Genomic DNA, 17,806 nt, shown 5'->3' with positions numbered 1-17,806 from the left:
GTACAGTATGTATTTATTATATCTCTTTTGTGTGTATAGTTTATGTATGTGTTTGTGTCAGTGAAAGATGTTCACTGCAGGTTTATCTGTCTGGTATTTGTTTAGACTGTGGTTAGGCTTGTTTCATGGGGTCCTCAGGGAAGCATCTCAAACACAGACTCAATTTGTGAAGCAAATCTGCCTTTTTTCACATATAAAAGAGAACTGTTTGGCCTCTCTGTATGTTTGGTCTTTGTCAAGCGTGGGTGATGGTCTACATCAAGCGTTCAGACTTATAAAATCAACATGGGCATGAACGGTTGCTCAGTGCTTGAATAAACCAGGTGCAGATTTGAAATTAAATAGGTGTCTTTAATAGGCGTTCATGCAGTTCACTGTCTGATGACATCTTTGACTTATCAGTACACAAACCTGCTCACCCTCATGCTAGTTGCAGTTACTACATGAACTGTGACGCATGTTCCAGAAGAAGATATGCATCTATTTTGCAAAAAAAAGAAGCCATTGCAACTGTTATGAACTGATTTTTTGTTCAGCAGAAAATATAAACACTTACTTACCATTAACAAAGTCAACCACTGTTTATGATGATGACGCAAGAAACGCGTCTATCAAGCTTGCTTAGTTTGTTTGTGTTACGATTGCAGATAACTGCTTTCTTAGTACAAAAGGTAGAGTCAGAAAGACGTCTAAAAATCATTGCTGTAATCACTGCTCTTGTGTTTTTTCCCCCCACATGTGACAAACTGTATGATGCATACACCAATTAGCAGTGTTTTTATAAGAGAAACCATGACCTCTGCATCAGGTCTGGCACATGTTGGTGTGTGCATGAGGAGAAAAGGGGCTTTATGTGTGTTTACATGTGTGTATCCGGCTGTGTGCATGTGTATAGATGATGAAATAAGTGAAACTTTTGTTTTACTCGGTTCGCTTTCCCTCCAAGTCTACATATGATTAACTGTAATGTCTGTATTATTGTTTGACTGTACTTGTGTGTCGTGCAATTTTAAATGCATCAGGTATGGTATGTAATGCATTATGCCAAATTAAAGTCAGGCCTCATGGAGTGATACAGAGAAGAGTGACAGCATTGAGTCAAGATGTAAAGGGCTGTGACTGTCGACAGCAAACCTCCTGCTGTAATCCCACTTCATGTTTGGATCGCTCTTTCACAGAATGTGTGCGGTCGCCAGAGGCCACAGTGTTAAAGGTCAGGGCTGTACGGATATATCATAGTCCGACCTCCATCACATAAAGTGACCGTGAAATTTGGACAAGGTGCAGTGTCAGGCATCACTGGCCAGCTATTAGACAAATTTTTCTCAATCTTCACATACCACATGTGGAGATTGAATGGAGCGTGCTGCATTTCCCTGAGGTCATGGGAAGTATTCTCCTGAGAATGTCAATAAAATCTTTAGTGTTTACTTCATATTATGTCACATCCTGAAAAGTAACTGGGCGCAGTGGTGTAAATCATTCACTTAAATAAAAGTAAAAGTAAAAACACCATGAAAGTACTGCATTACAAGTAAAAGTCCTGTGTTAAAGATAGTACTTTGAGGTCTGGTGTGTAAAACTTAGGCGTATAAATATGGCAGAAATGTTTTCTTTGTATAATAATAATTCATTACCTTAGAATGAGCCCGCTTACACCAATCCTGTCTCCTGAAATTTTGTTTGTATTAAACTGTTTTCATAATTAAGTTGTGGTGCCAGATTATGTTCAGAGACAACATTTCTTTGAGAGAATTAAATACATATATAGAATTATGTAACATGCAGGAATTGCATGTGGTTGCTGGGATGGATGTTGGCCGTACAAAGTGCACAACAGTGACACCAGAATCCAGAGTTTGCCTCCCGACGCTGGCCTTTGATTAGGTATAGGCAACAAGATAACTTTGATTAAGAATATGGAAAGATTGTGTAAATTAATAATATTATAGTGTTGATAAAAGATCTTATGTCTGAAGTCACTTAATGCTTTTAGTCACTGCAAGTTGATGATGTATTGAAATATTGCCTATTTTACATAAACATATACTTATCAGTGAATATTTTACCAATATATTCAGTATCAACAATTTTGAGACTTGCCATGTTAAATAACATTTCCTCATTATGTTCGTTGAAAATATAATACAAATTCAAAACATATTTGCATTTAGTTGTCTGTAAATGTAAATTCTAGTTCTAGTTTTCTAGTTGTTTTTACTACTGCAGCATATACTGAGATACTGTAATGAACTAATGCATGTTTCATTTTGTTAAACACACGGTGTTCATGGAAAATATGTGCTGTATGTAGAATTACGAGCTATATATATTTGTTAACCTATAGGCATGTTTATTGCTCTTTAGCTTTGAGTCAGGCAGATGCAGGGGTTAACAGCTCTGCTGAATCGCACACTGCCCTCTGGCCCTAACTCTGTGAAAAAACAGGTTGAGAGGAGGACAAACTATAAAGTCATCAGGTGTTCATGCCACTTGGAAAACTGCCTTTCGATTTCTGGGAATGGGAAGGATTTTTTTCAGTGCAGGTGGATTCCAGTTATTAAAAAAAGAGCAATTACAGCAGTTGTTTATGGGGAAATCACAACTCTTTGTCTAGATGAAAACCAGAACTGCTCTAATCAGAAGCTGACATTTTAGAAATAATGATATTGGGGTCTGGAGTTGCCCCACAGTTTCACATTATAGAAGAAGCCAATTGAAATCACTTTTGGGTAATCCTTACACCCCCATTGAATAACACCAAGTTTCAATTTCTAGGGAAACTGAAACAATTATAGTAATTTCTACTCATGTTATTACAGTAACAGTATCGTGTTCCTTCATATTTGTGTAACCGTTTGCATGGAGAACATGTTAAACTCAAGTGTTTTCTTGCTGTGTCTTGTTAAGTATAAACACACATTTCATGCATGACTTATTACTGTGCTGAGTTTCTCCATTTAGACAAATGACCTTAGCTGAAAGGGGACTCTTGGGATCTTGCACCTCATTTTCACCACTTGTTCTTAAACCTAGAAATGAGAGCTTTGCTTTTTCACACTGTGCAAGCACTTGGCTTCTTGAAATCACACTGACCTCGCTGTTAACCTTTCACCAATCACTTCAATTGATCTCTTCTTCTTCTTCCGCTCCCCCTCTTCGATTTTTGTCGCTTCACATCATGTCATCCCACTTGTACATTAGAGTATCCAATATTCTGATTAAATCATTGACCCCCTTACCATGAATTCTTGTTGCCACAGCAAATGGCCCAAGCTAGGATGACCCAAAATGTCAGGGTCGCAAGGAGACTGTTGAGCGTTAAGTATGTCCTTGCACTTCTACGCATGTTTTCCAGCAATGAAGTAAGAGCAGTAGAGAAGGTTAATATGCGGCCATGACCCTGCTGATGGAGCTCTTCTGTGTGGTCAAACAGGGTCACAGGTTCAGAGAGGGGCAGTGAAAGGTTAGGTGGGAATGGCAGGAGACCGGCATACATCTATCCAACACCACAGCAAAACACATCACTCTGACAGTGGTCGCTTTCTCATCCATCTTGTCTCCATGGCCCACTTACTCTTTTCAATTCATGGTTCGCCTTCTTTTACTTCTCTATTCGATGCTGTTTCCGCTCAGTGACCACATCAAGAGACATGAAACATCTTAAGAAGTATTAATGCATTTTGATTTGGTCTTGTGGTATTTGACATTTGAAAAGGCAAAAACGGTCTGTGGATAGATTACACATAGAAAATACATTATGTTCACTTCTTTTTTGGTTACTTAGATCATAAAGCATGATGTTCTTTTACTTTTAAAGCCCAGCTGTTGTCACTCAACGCTTGTTAACACATCCAACTATGGAAACAGAGTCATTAGAGAGCATTCTTCCTGTGTGTCCACTCATGAGTCTGATCTGATTTATGTGTGTGACAGGTGTTCACACAAGTATGTACACACTCAGGACATGCTGTAGCCGTTATTACCATAATGTCTCTGTCATATTGTTACCAAAGAAAACCTTTGCTCTCCTCTCATTAGCCCTACAAGTTTGTTGAATGCCAAAATAAACCATTTCTGAATTTCTGTCATCAGCTCTGTCTATTCTCATAACACTGCAGATAATTACTTTTGCTATGAAGTCATTTAAATTCATGTTTCGAGCCAGCAGTCAGTGTACCCTGAGAGAATTCAGCTGAACTGCTGCCTTTGGCCACATGATGTTTATTCAGATTTTTTAACTGATCTAATAATAAAGTTAACAAATCTGTCTCATTATGATATTTGACTCCACGTTCACTACCTCACAAATCGAACAAAAACATTCAATTTGATCTCCGGACACTAATTATATTCTTCAAAAACTCAACCTATTTCCACAACTTGCACCCATGTGTGCATAAATGCATCCGTTTTCACGTACGCATTAAGCATGTGCATGCAAACTTGCAAACTATCAACCGAAGCGATCTTCCACTGCAGGCTGTCCTTGATCAAGGCCTCTCCTCGTTGGTACAATTGGGCAACCAGCTGCGGTTAACAAAACACGACTGCATGGAAACATTTAACCAGGCTGAAGGGTGGCCGTCACCCCAACCACTGCACACACTTATAAAACACAGCCATGTGTAAAGGATTGGGAGGATGATGGCTTCTCTTTTGATATTCAGTATGAGGGCACCGGGCATGACTAATAACATAGTGTTTATAATGTGGCATATAATAAGACATGATTCCACTCCTTAACCTGGATCTTGAACTTAATCGTCCAATTTATTGTTTTCAGACAGAGCTGGAAATTGTAAAAGTCAGCCGCAGGATTAAGAATCATGTTTTTAGGAGAAGATTGTACACTGTACAGGGTATCTTTTTTCACTACCTGAAGGACAAAGACCACACCTAGACACAGTCTAATTTATTCCAATCAAAGTCATTTTATTTTCTCGAATCATTAACTTTCTCAAACATGCGTCAAATCCAAATCTATTATGTTCAGTCAAATGTGAGTTGTGCTTTCTTTGGTCTGGTTTAGCGGCTCAGAAATAAAAAACACAAAATGGATCACCATCTGTTTGGGCCTCTGAGGATTTTAAATTTACTCCTGATCTGTGGCCTTGACACATACACACAGACACAGGGTATAGACAAACTTTAACATAAGTACATCATTATAAAGTCACAGTCGATGGGTTGCATGCCAGTTGGCTGCATTTGTACCGTGCATGGGTCCTTTGTATGTTGGTTAAGTTTAAATTAAGACTGTTTTTATTCTTTGCTGAAACAATTTGTTTATGTTTTGCATTTTGTTGTCATGATAGTCAAGACTTCCTTGACATTTTATATATTTTGTTTGCTTTTTATTTTATTCTAACACAACACACTTGCAACTTGGACCTGTGTCCTTATGTTACACGAGACACACAAGATGTTGATACACGCACTAAACAAAAGATGTTTAAGCTGTGATTGGCCTCTAAGAATATTAGTTACATTAATATAACTTTTAATTGTAATATCTTTAAAACCGTTACAGTTACAAGCCCGACAGCTCAATCAGTCAGATGATTCATTTGAATGATTCATTTATTTAACTTTTTCTGATACACAGTTTCATACAGTAAATAAACATCTTCCTCGCGCTCCTGGCTGCACAGCATTTCTTGCACATGTTCTCCAGGTACAACAGGCTGGCGCATCTGCCCGGCTTCTGTGTGTCTGTCTCCCATGATACTGTGTTAAAAAGGAAAGAGTGCTTAAACAAACACTTCCAGCTGTGTCATTCACCTCACCTGGCGCTGCTCTCCTGAGTCGTACCTACACCTCTCTCTCTCCTGCAGCTGAATGCCAGCCCAGGCCAGCCCTCCACACATGCATATATAACCTGTTACGTATTCGGTATATTCAAAACAAAAATATAAACTTTTTATAGTGTGTCTTTGTAACTTTTAACTGTATTATCTCATTATATTGACCATATATATGTGGATCATGACTGTATTTCACTGCTCCCAAATGGACGATACAGTAACAGGATTTTCCACTTAACTCCAAACAGACGCTCAGTGTGTTCTGTGATGGGAGGTCATCCAACACCTGCAGATTAGCTTTGTCCATCATCCTACATGCACACACTGCACTATGATATACAACAGTATTTGTACTGGATATGTACTGGATATGTAGTGGATATGGAAGGAACAACCTTCCATATCCACTGTCATGCTGTTATAGTGTATTGTACTCAGTGGTGTATTCAGGATTGTTGACTTTACTTCGCTTTTCTCTTCTTCTTTTGTTTTCTGAAAGCTCTAGGTTTTTAGTAGGACTTCTGTCTCTGAGGACCTCCTCAGAAAATCTTTACAGTCAGGCCAGATTACCGTGAAAGCTTCTCCTCTACTCCTGAGTTGCAACAAGGAAGAAATGAAGAGCAGATTTTTATGACTAAGGTTTGGATGTCATTAAAAGAATACTGAACTATGTCATGAAACAGTTTTTGTATTTACAGTGAAATACTGCACCATCTCAGATGTTATCACAGGGTAGATGATGCTACACAGCTATATGTTTTGAAGGAAGAATACTGCGGCTTTTGTCGAATCTTTTATTCATATTCTTAAATCATTTTAGATCCACTTCCTCCTGTCAGATTTGAATTGCTGAAGAAGGCATCTGTAGCAAAGCCAACATGGGCCAACCGGCCATATGGGAGGCTGCCATCAGTCTACAGGGAACAGTGGAGCCTGGCTTTCTGCTGCAACCTCTTGGTTACAGGGCAAATATTCCATCTTTAAAGACTTTGCACTCTAACCACAGAATAACTGCTCATGGGACAGAAATGTTGTTTCATACAAAAAGAAAAATTAAAAGAAAAAAAATTGAACCCCTCAGTACCAAGGCCAAACTCTGAATTGCTTACAGTTCCCTCTATCAGTGTGTGAATCTAATTGTGTGTGCACATGTATGTGTGTGTGTGCGTGTATGTGAACACTCGGGAGGGATAGCCCTCTCATTTTATACTGCGTTCCTAAACCGAGCCTCTGTTAGACAATGTATAAGGAGTATATATGTATGTATAGGAGTATGGCCCTGTAACTGCTGACGTTTATAACCTTGTATAAAAACATCAGGCTAGAAATTCTTCACTCATCTGGTCAGCACATCTAATGGCATTTATCAGAAACAAAAGAGTTAAGTTGTTTCTGTTCATTAGGTCTGAACGTGAGCTGGTGAGAAGACAGATGACAGACAAGGAGGACAGATGAAAGGCAGCAGACTATAAAGCTTAACATTAAGGATGGAGGCAGGTTATGAGCAACAGGATGATGGGAAAATGAGGAAACACTGTTTTCGCTCATCATGATATACTATCATTTAAAGTGAAGGGACCAAGAGCGATCTGCCAACACAATCACCACAAAACAGCAGATGACCTCAGCGGTATTTGCTGAATACACACAGCAGATCAAAGTCCTATTCCCTTATTGCAGAGGATGTAAATGTCCTGACTCAGCAGCGCTCAAATCAAAACCTGAAGCACAAAATACATGACAGTTCAACATTAGCTTTGGAAAAGAAACTGGGAATAATTATTTATTTGACTATGCATTAGCGAAGCTGGCCTCAATTTAACAACCCAGAAGCCAAAGATTAACACTCACAGTAGTATATGCACACATGGTACGTGGGAATCTGGCTTGATGGATGCTGGACATTTCCGTGTTGTCTTCAGCCAGCTCATTTGCATCTTGTGTGAACAGAAATCAAGACTTTTTACACCTCGGCCAAGTCACACTCTGCCAATCAAAATTAAACACATGTGAGCACATGGCATACCTTACCATGTATGCTGTTTTTCTCCTTCTCCTCAATGTGGCTACACTTGCAAGCCAATAGATTAGCACTGGCTACAATCAATATATTTCACTACATGTATGTGAGAGGCATTGTGGTGATAAACCAACCTAAAATTGTTACATCACTCTCCAAATACTCTCAGCTCCACTTTAGCATCTTTCAGCTCATTGTTTTTGTTTTCTGGCCTAACAGTCTTTGTTCACTCCAATTTATGCCCCAAATTTTTAAAGCAGCCTGTCCCATCCTGTGTTATAAATAGAGACATGTACTCAAAAATGGGCCAGTAGTATTTGTACATATACTTATACTGTCATTAAATACGTGCTGCTTGACTTCAGGGAGTAAGGATAATTATAAAATTTGCATAAAAGAACATAGAGGAGGAGCAATACATACCACAGATGGGTAAGACAACTACATACCTATTATTATTATTATAATTCCGTGGACAACTATCTTGTGCCTTCACCATTTGAGAAAAGAAATCTTAGCTCTTCATTACTGAACACTCAGGAGATGTTGGGGTCCAAAACAGACCCAGAAGGAGAAAAAATGTTTTACTTCCATTCATCAGGTGGACACCAAGTGAATGTTTATGTTGCTTCATGTCTACTGGATGTGTAAGGACCATGTTATGCTCATTAGAACTAGTTTGGCATGCTGTCAGACCTAATCGTAAATCAAATGTGTTTATGGTTGCGCCAGCTGCATTTGAAGGCGGAGTGACCACAACATTGCCTAAATGTGGAGATAAAAAATAACAATAATCTTGGTTGCACACATGAAAAGTGACCAAAAAAAGTTGTGTAAAGATGAAAAAGTTTGCTGGAAAAGCTCACTCCTACATAATCGGCCAATCACAAGTGTCTCAGTTTCACAAAGTTGCAAAAATGGTCGGATACAACAACCTCCCAATCAAGTGTTACAAAATTGGGAAAGGAGGGGTTTTCTGCCCCTTAGGTAGTCAACTATTTGGTAATAGTTGTCATATCACCTTTACTGCTTGTCTCAGTTGCCCTGAAGTGGCTGAACAAATCAGTTATTGCAATTTTAAATAGTTCAAAGTGTGTGTTCAAAAATGTTTGACTCCATGCCTCAGTCCTGCACAGGTTGTTGCTACGGAAACATAAACGCATTGCAGAAATGTGATCTGATCACGTAAAACCTGATGTGCTCTTATAAAGTGGCTCATAAACACTGTTATTCTTCCTTAAACTGTGGGGGGTCTGAACACTGTGAAATATGTATCACAAAATGTGATGATGTACAGTACATAATCTGTGTTGACTACAAGACATTAAGCAGGCAGACGTTACCCATCCCTTCTGTCTTCACAAAAGCTTCGCCATGAATCATATCTGTTTCACAACCACATATTTTTCTTGTTCCTTCCCACGTCTGTGCTTCATCTCTCTGGGTGATGCTTCGACCTTTCCGTATTGTTACAAATTATATAAGAGAAAGAGGTTAGAAACAAGAAACTTTTGTCCTGGTCACTGTCAACATGTAAATAGTTCATAAATCAAAATCATTATGACAGCTTACTTCATAGCTGCAGTGTACTAACATCTCTCAAACACTAGGTGGCTCAGTGCCTTTGTAAATCCAGTAATTAGGCTCCACCATGGTGAGGTACAGAGTGTTTAAGACCGCAGTGAGGTGTTATAGTCAATGCGTGTCCAGTTAGGTTTAAATCTTCATATTTAAAAAATAGTATGAAGAAGTAGTCAAAGAAAATTAATTCAGTCTCTCAGGTATCTTTCACAGCCCTCCTTCAGGCTTTTCATAAAACAGCCTGTAGGAGGTGATTATGGAGAGATTGCCTGAGCAAAACAATGGAGCAGGGTAATAAAGCTGCTAGTGTAATTAAGATTAGAGCTGTTTTCACTGGTTCTGACAGGCACCAGACACCCACGCCGGACTGAGAGAGGCTGGATTGGGGGAGGGAGGGAGAAAGTTTAAAGAGAGAGAGCGAGAGAGAGAGAGAGAGAGGCATGGCTAATTTCTATAGTCTCACGCCCGTGGGCACAGTGAAATCAGGGGGAATGGTGTTAAACCGTGATGAGGAGGAGGATGAGGAGGCATAACATAGGGATGATTACAGGGTGAGAGAACATGTGAGCAAGCGAGTAAAAGTTTGGGAAGAGGGTGAAAGGTCGTAGGTCAGGCTGGGTGAAGCTGAATGTTGAGAGGAGATGTGGATGTGTCCGTATAGCTGCACAGACCAAATGAAAACATGAGACTGTATTTATACTGTAACATTAGATTTACAGTCTCACAAGATGGCAATCAGTCACAATTACTTAAACTACTCCACCCTCTGGCATATCCTGACAATTGCCATAAAACTCACAATGTACAGTAAATGTGAGCAACGATCCCCTCACAATACACAGTGACTTATTACCATAAATTATGTTTTTATAAGGTTGTTTTCATGTTATCATGAGGGCCAAGCATGCCAAATATACATAAACACACAGCCCACTGGGGTGAGCCATGGTGGCAAGGTTCAGTTAACAAGCACAGTATACAAGCACAGTATACATTCCTAGCTCATGAAAGTCTGGTTCATGCGCTGCATTCTAAACATGCATGTGATTTCATTAAGATTTCTGCATGTTTCTTTCTGCAATCAATTATCCAAAACAAGTGATTAAACAATCAAATCGCTAATAAACCATAAAGTCTGCAGCTGTACATTTTTGTCTTGATGTTGTTCAGCTCAGTTCTGGAGGGTAAGTTGTCAAACTGTGGAGGGGGGTCTTGATGAATGAAAGAGCTAGATAGAAAAGCATGCCAGAACAGGATGTGGGCCAGTACCAGCCAAAGACAAGGGATAATACCGATCTATTAAGCAAGAATAATGTTCTGTCTATAAAGCATGTAATACGTGACGCCAGCAGTTACGAGCTCTCTACAAAGAATATGTATCTAGCATATGTTCCTTTGGCACTTTGAGCAATGGCAATCCATCTAGTAGTTGTCAAGACACCTCACCAGATGTAATGTTAAACAAATATCAACCTCACTGATAGAAAGTCAGAGGGTCAACAAAGTCTGTGGGCTTCATCTTCTAGGGACCTTGAATATCTGGACAAAATGTCATGACAATTTATCCAGTAGTTGAACAAACAGTGTAATGTAGTACAGAAAAAAATAGTTGACATATCGACACATTAACATTGCCATCCCTAGAAAAGTAGCACCATTTAAATTATAGTATTACATCTCTCATTACACATTTGCAGTTTCTGCAGCACTGCTCAGACACTCACCTATACTCTATACCATAAATGCCACAAATAACCTCTGTGCTATGCCGGAAACAAGTGGAACCAGTAAACAAAAGTGTCTTTGTTAGGGATTTAAGGAGATTTATATAGCTTATTTTGGCCCCTACCAGGAGTCAGGGAGTGTGTGCATGTGTGAGCTCTGTGACTCTGACGGCTTGCTCAAATAGGACTCCGCTGTGCCTGAACAAGCTTACGCCTCAGCAAAACCTGCCTCAGCCGATTATGTGGGCTTGCATTTATGCATGTGTAAGTCAAAGGGTCTCTGTTGGCTCTTGTGGTATTTTATCCAATATCCATTGTATTGTTACACTATGCACAACAATCAGAGAGTCAGTGTTGCATTAAAGTAAAAATGCACGCTGCAGAACTTGTTGTTGGAAGTGTGAAAACGTTTTTGTCTACTGACGTAAGCTGCAGCATAGTTTGTAATTCCCATGTCTAATGTGTCATGTTCCAATGAATGGATGCCAAAACTGGAAGCTTCATGCATGATTGTGACCTTGGAAAGTAAAAAGTGTGTTTTATGGTTTGATTGCACGAAATCATTCATTTTTTAATTTTAACAAGAAAGATGAAATTAAAGAGCAAAACAAGAGGAGTGTATAGTGTATACAGTTATCCATGCGTAGGTGTGTGTGTGTGTGTGTGTGTGTGTGTGTGTGTGTGTGTGTGTGTGTGTGTGTGTGTGTGTGTGTGTGTGTGAGAAAGAGAGCGAGAGAGAGAGAGAGCGAGAGAGAGAGTAAGTTTTATATTAATTCTTCACAGGTAATTTTTAACCAGTTCTAATGACAAACGTGATTCAGTTCACAAATGACCCCGAACTGAACAAATTCACCTTGAGATACAAGGTGGAATGCTAAACCTGCTGAAAGTGGTATTGTTATTGTTCATGTTAATGTGTGTGTGTGTGTGTGTGTGTGTGTGTGTGTGTGTGTGTGTGTGTGTGTGTGTGTGTGTGTGTAAGAGAGAGAGAGAGGCTGATTAGCAACAGGAGCATTGAGTCACAAACCTTTCACTAAACTTGTTTAGTCTTAGAGGTGCTACATCATGGCACGCATGCCCAACTTTGGCTTTCTTACAGCCATCCATCCAGCACACAGTCAGCTATGTGTCTAGAAATCTACTTGAGTCACTTCTAGGTCACCAACTATTTCAGATAGTGTTCAAGAACCGCGAAGGTTACATTTTTAAATAGTGAAGTGGGGGAAATATTTGAGGTCATGGGAAACTCAGAGAGCGTTTGGTGGATTGTAGTGGAGTGTGCCTGCAGGATCCTTGGTGTTTCTACGGCAACAGGTAAGATGTAAATGTAAACACAGTACAGTAAAACATAACAGGATTAAAATGCAGAGTCATGTGTTTCTTATTGTTTCAGTATGGGTTTGATTTATTTCTTTGGATGGGTTAGCAGATTCACACAATAGACTCCATAGCATCTCTCTGATAAGCTCTGCAATAGGAGCTACTGTATTATTTGTTAAAATATCTTAATAAGGACTTAAAATTGAGCAAAATTGTAGCAGTGGTAGCAGTACGAGTAATAGTTGTTTTACATTCTATCTGTCATGAAAGCTGATATCTGACCATCTATGCTGAAAGTGTCACTTTTTTAGGATCATTTTATAAGTTCTGTGTTGGGTAGCTTGTTTTTTATAGATTACATGACCCCAAAATATTAGAACATTAGGTTGATTCTTTAATGGTATTTTTTTGACCTCCAAGACCACCAAACCATGACTTGACTGATATATCGAGCTTATAAAAATATACTTGATCATGCATAACTTTGCTATTAGTATCCCTCTGTTTTCCTCAGGCACACAGGGACAGATTGCACGCAGCTCTCTTTGCCACATTAAATCATCATGGGGGAAATAGCTCTCTGGTTGCTGCCTCCTTCAAAAAATATGGGACCCCCTCCACTTAAATTCAAACAGCTGCGGACACTGAACATTTACTAAGAGACATGTGCCTCGCATCACACCAAAACCAAGTCTCTGTATCCAGCTGGGTTACTGGGCTTGTATGATCACAAGCTGTTATACGTTCACACCTACATGAGCTTTCGCTGCAATGTTTCTATAGGTGTGTATGTATGTTTATGGTATGTCTACATGTGCTTCTGTCTCTGCGTCTACGTGTTCACATGTCTGTCTGCGTTGGCCTGTCTGCCTCTGTGTGTGTTCTGTGTTCAGACATACATGGAACACATATAGTATGTTAATATGCGGCTGGTCTATATGCAGCGTTAATTCCTCTCACACTCCATAAACTACCAGAAAACATTCCCCTGATTTCCCTCTGGTATATTTTCTATCTCTGAGTTTCTGGTAAGCAAGCTAGAGAAATTGTTTCCATGTGTTTAGTGGCGTTCAGCACTTAACCATGCTTCTCTTCTCTTTTGTCCTCACAGGAAAGAGACTGGTTAATATAACAGGCTTTTCTTTATACTTTTAAAGGCTTTGTTGTCATCTAATTTTATGTCGCCCCATGTGTTCAAATGTGTTTTGCTGTCAGCACTCCCAGATTTGGGACTCTTCACAATAAAGGAATAGTTCAACATTTTAGATTTCTTGCCTAGGGTTAGATGAGAGGATTGATACCACTCTCACAGCTAAGCTTAGTAAAAAGACTGGAAACAGATGGAAACCTGGCTCTGTCCAAAGGCGATAAACGTACCAGCATTTCACCTTAACAAGTTATACTTGTAACTCGCTTGTTTAATCCAAGGCATAAAAATAACATGTTTCTGTTTCATGAGGAGTTGTGAGCTGGACTATTTCCTGGTAAAGGGCAACAACTTCCACAAGCACCAGCTGGTTGTCTTGCAACCTCACAATGACAACAAAACATGAGGAAGTTATTGTGTCCGGCGAAAAAATAGCCTTGCACAAACCACAGTTTGTTGTTGCTAAAGTAAAGATGAGATATGATGAGCTATAACATTTAAATTTGTTAGCTTTGGAGGTTCTGGTAGGTAGATTTAGTTAATTTAGGACAGAGCCAGGCTTGCTGTTCTGACTCTGACTCTCTGACTCTGTTCTTCTAGCGAACTGGCTGCTGGGGGTAGATACATATTTACCATACAAACAGGAGTGTAACCAATCTTCCATCTATCTCTGGGGAAGAAAGTGATTAACCTTATTTCCCAAAATGTGAAATGTGAATATGAGTGATTCAGCATCTGGTTCAAGGGCAGTGCAGCAAAGTTCATCTTGCAGGCAAACTAAATCAGCGGCTCCTACTTTAATTTGACACAAAATAGAGACAGAAGGAGAAATATTGTTCTGTATTATTTATTACTCATAAGCCAAAGACACAGAGGAAGGACTGTTAACATACCATGATATCTCATGAGCACTTCACAAACAAGTGTTGAGAAGATCTGTGATGTGTTAAGCACCCACTCAAATAAAATTACCTAACCTACCAGCGGTGATATGATAACTACCAGCATGAGTGAGCTATTACCACAATGTTGGTGTCCATGGTGGAAGCAATTACAATAATTACCCAAAGTGTTCTTTAAATATCTTTAATATAACTTATGACATCAACTCACTACTGGCACCTGAAGTGTAAAATTTTAATTCAAGTTGGGTCATTTAATAATTCAAGTAATTCAAGTCACTCAAACATTACTACACATGACTAAATACAAACATGGCTGTAAGAATATACCAAACATATAAATAATAATAATATATGAATAATATACTCAAGAATAGTAACAGTAAAAGCAGCACAACACAAAGCTGCATCACAGTGGAAACATTAACAGTTTGAGAAGTTACACTTAATCATCATAATCACGTTTAATCCAGTTTTCCAGCTCCTGCAACCCTGCGTTTGACTAACAAGAAAAACATGAACTAAGTCTGACATCTGGTGGACAGAAGCTGCTCAACACTCAGAATAAAAATAATGAAATAGTCTTCTTGGCTCTTTTTCAGTGTTGTGTGCTGTGGGAGTGGAGACTCTTCATCACGGTGAATTCAACAGCCTCGGCATCTACCTATTGTAAGTGTTTAGGTATTATAGTGGATCTCACTAGTGGAACCCAACAACCTACCTAAGCGATCCTGACTCTGGCCTACTTGAGAATAAACTAGTGGCATTCCCGAGTTACAATTAGATTTTATGTGGCATGAGGGCTAGTAGAAAACAATTACAATACTATACTTGCCTTCATAATCACTCATACACTACACAGTACACACACACTTGCAAGATGGTGTTGGGAAGGAGTCAGAGGGATGAAGCGAGGTGCAGAGGGCAGAAAGGAGACCAGGCTTCAGTGCTGCTTCTTATTATCTCTGTGGCTTACAGCCAAACTCCCACAGCACCGCAGGAAAACATCTCCCAGAGGACTCAAGAAATGCACGACTGTTTATTCTGTCAGTACGCACAAATACAGATGAACACTGCACACACAAACAGGAGCACACAACATTAACTCCCAATAACAATAAATAACAAGCAATAACTCTTTAGACAGAGGCCAGTGTACGACGGTTAGTCTGGGGGCATTTTTCTGGTTCACTGGATTAGATGGTTATCAGACTATTTAAACAGAAAAGGGGGCATAGCAGCACCAAACACAACTCTTAAATATATCAGGTCTTTGCACCATATGAAAGTAATATCTCTTTTTTTGATGTGAGGCCTCTTCTTGCTACTCACATCTTTCACAATTAAGAAAATGCAGTCTTGACCCACATTCCTAGATAAAATACACAAAGTGACATATTTAGAGCTTCAGTTTACTGATTTTTATCAGCGAGACGGTTCCACTTTCATCTGGCTCTAAACAGTTTTCTCCTTTCAGAGTGTCATCTGTTGCCATCATGATGTTGGAGCTGGCGTATTTCCTGGATGCTCTTCTGTTCATGTGTCTGCCGTGAGTACACAACTGTAATCTGTAACAGCTGCACAACTACACAGAGGAGAAACCACATAAAGTATAAATCTCAACCAACCATAAATGTCATATAAACTGTTTTAGAAGAATCGGTTCTCTTCGTTCTCTCTTCTCTATAGATGTCCTCCAGACTGGCAGGTGTTTGTTTTGTGGGGAAAGATGGCTCGCATTGGAGGCTTCCATAAATTCCTCTACTACTCCATAATGTCAGTGGTTTGCTTCTTGCACCCTGTGTTGGTGTGGCATGCAATTATCCCAGGTAAACAAAAAATGTCTACAAGTACAACAAATTTTGATTTGTCACATAGTATGAAAAGCACATCCATTAATGAGGGCTCAGTAAGCTGTGATAATGAGCCAGCATGCACAGTATCAGGACCCTGAAAGTTGAAACTGCTAAATGGAATTCAGCTGTTTTTCATTTTGTTATTTACGTGTGTGTTTTTCTACTGTGACATGTCAAAATGTTTGCTGTGTGTTTGCACAGAAATAGAAAATCTGATTTCCTGATTGCAGGGACAATGCTTCTGGTAACAGCCTTTTTCAACTTCATACTGAGCAAGAAAACAAAGATTAAGTCTCCCAAAAGCCCACAAGAGAACCACAGCAACCAAAGCCTGACAACGGTGTGTGTGACAGAGGGAGCCTCAGACAGCAATTTTGCATTGCTCCACATAGGGACAGGAAGAAGAGGAGGGGAACTGGGTCTCACAACCAGAGACCGCTGCCTCAGCCCGGGAGAGAGAGGAGAGAGCGTGCAGGCCATGCTGGAGCTGGAGCAGACATCAGCACCTAAAGCCACAGACAGGCAGAGGAGGAGATGGAAAGAAAGGAGGCTGATATGCTTTAGAAATAGGGAGGAGCCAGTGGAGAGAGAGATGGAGGAGATGGACTGCTACAGTGAACCAGAGCCAGACACCACCTCAGACACTGCACCTATGATTGCAGACTGAACATCCCTCTGAGCTCAGATTGAGCTCCTCAGCTTACTGATATCACACAAAGGAGAGCATGTGCAATGTATTCATACTGACTGAGTGCTGGTGCTACACGGGGCCAGACTTTTAGCTGAAAATAACATTACAAAATGTTCGACCAGCCAAAATGAGACATTGTGAGTGTTCCATAATAAGGTACTGTGTATTTTGTGTAATTACACAAGTAAAATGTGAGGATTATTAGATTTTTTTTATTAATTGTTTGACTGATTTGCATTACATTTGTGCATTTTTTTTTTACTTCAGAGAGATCTATTTGTACAAAATGAAAGTATTTTGAGCACAATTTGATCTTATGAATCCAAAGAAATTAAACCGTTTGTACCTTACAAATGCACGTGGGTGGCTTTTTGTCTGTGATTGAAGAGCAGACATTAACAGGGAGCAATCCAATCCAGTTACTGCAGCATGCATTATTCATAAGGTAATAAATTAGATCAACTGTTTCATTCATTCAGCGTCAGAGAAAACACGCACGAATGTGACTGAGAGTAGTCGGCATTAAGAGCTTGTGCAGGTGCATGTGTTAGTCACATTCAAGTCTCCTCATTGTGTGTTTGTCGTGTGTGAGCGGTGACCATGGAGACGGAGCTTTGGGAGGAGTGCTCACGTTATTATGGTGATGAGAAAAGCATCAGATCACCCACCAGAGTGCCACCATAGGCTTTCACCAAAACATATCTAATGTGCCAACATACCATACATAAATACAAGTATATATTCATGCATTAATAATA

The 17,806-nt window shown here is 39.6% G+C and overlaps 1 protein-coding gene across 1 annotated transcript; it reads left to right on the top strand.

The window, feature by feature from the left end:
- The first annotated feature begins 12,160 nt into the window (after positions 1-12,160).
- Positions 12,161-17,298, top strand: tmem72 (transmembrane protein 72). The gene is made up of 5 exons (XM_019259591.2): positions 12,161-12,446; positions 15,104-15,170; positions 15,979-16,050; positions 16,191-16,330; positions 16,588-17,298. Exons 1-5 carry the CDS (start codon positions 12,371-12,373, stop codon positions 17,022-17,024), a joined length of 792 nt encoding a protein of 263 aa, XP_019115136.2. The 5' UTR covers positions 12,161-12,370; the 3' UTR covers positions 17,025-17,298.
- The last annotated feature ends 508 nt before the right edge of the window (positions 17,299-17,806 follow it).

Source organism: Larimichthys crocea, chromosome III (genome assembly GCF_000972845.2).
Source record: "Larimichthys crocea isolate SSNF chromosome III, L_crocea_2.0, whole genome shotgun sequence".
NCBI classification, from domain to species: domain Eukaryota; kingdom Metazoa; phylum Chordata; class Actinopteri; family Sciaenidae; genus Larimichthys; species Larimichthys crocea.
This window is presented reverse-complemented; position numbering and strand designations above follow the sequence as displayed.

What these genes read in the sequence shown, in the direction of transcription:
- tmem72 (XM_019259591.2), top strand. Translation starts at nt 12,371, where the DNA reads ATGGGAAACTCAGAGAGCGTTTGGTGGATTGTAGTGGAGTGTGCCTGC. An exon ending in AGCCTCGGCATCTACCTATT is followed by an intron (nt 15,171 to 15,978) that starts GTAAGTGTTTAG and finishes TTCTCCTTTCAG; the next exon opens with AGTGTCATCTGTTGCCATCA. An exon ending in GTGGCATGCAATTATCCCAG is followed by an intron (nt 16,331 to 16,587) that starts GTAAACAAAAAA and finishes TCCTGATTGCAG; the next exon opens with GGACAATGCTTCTGGTAACA.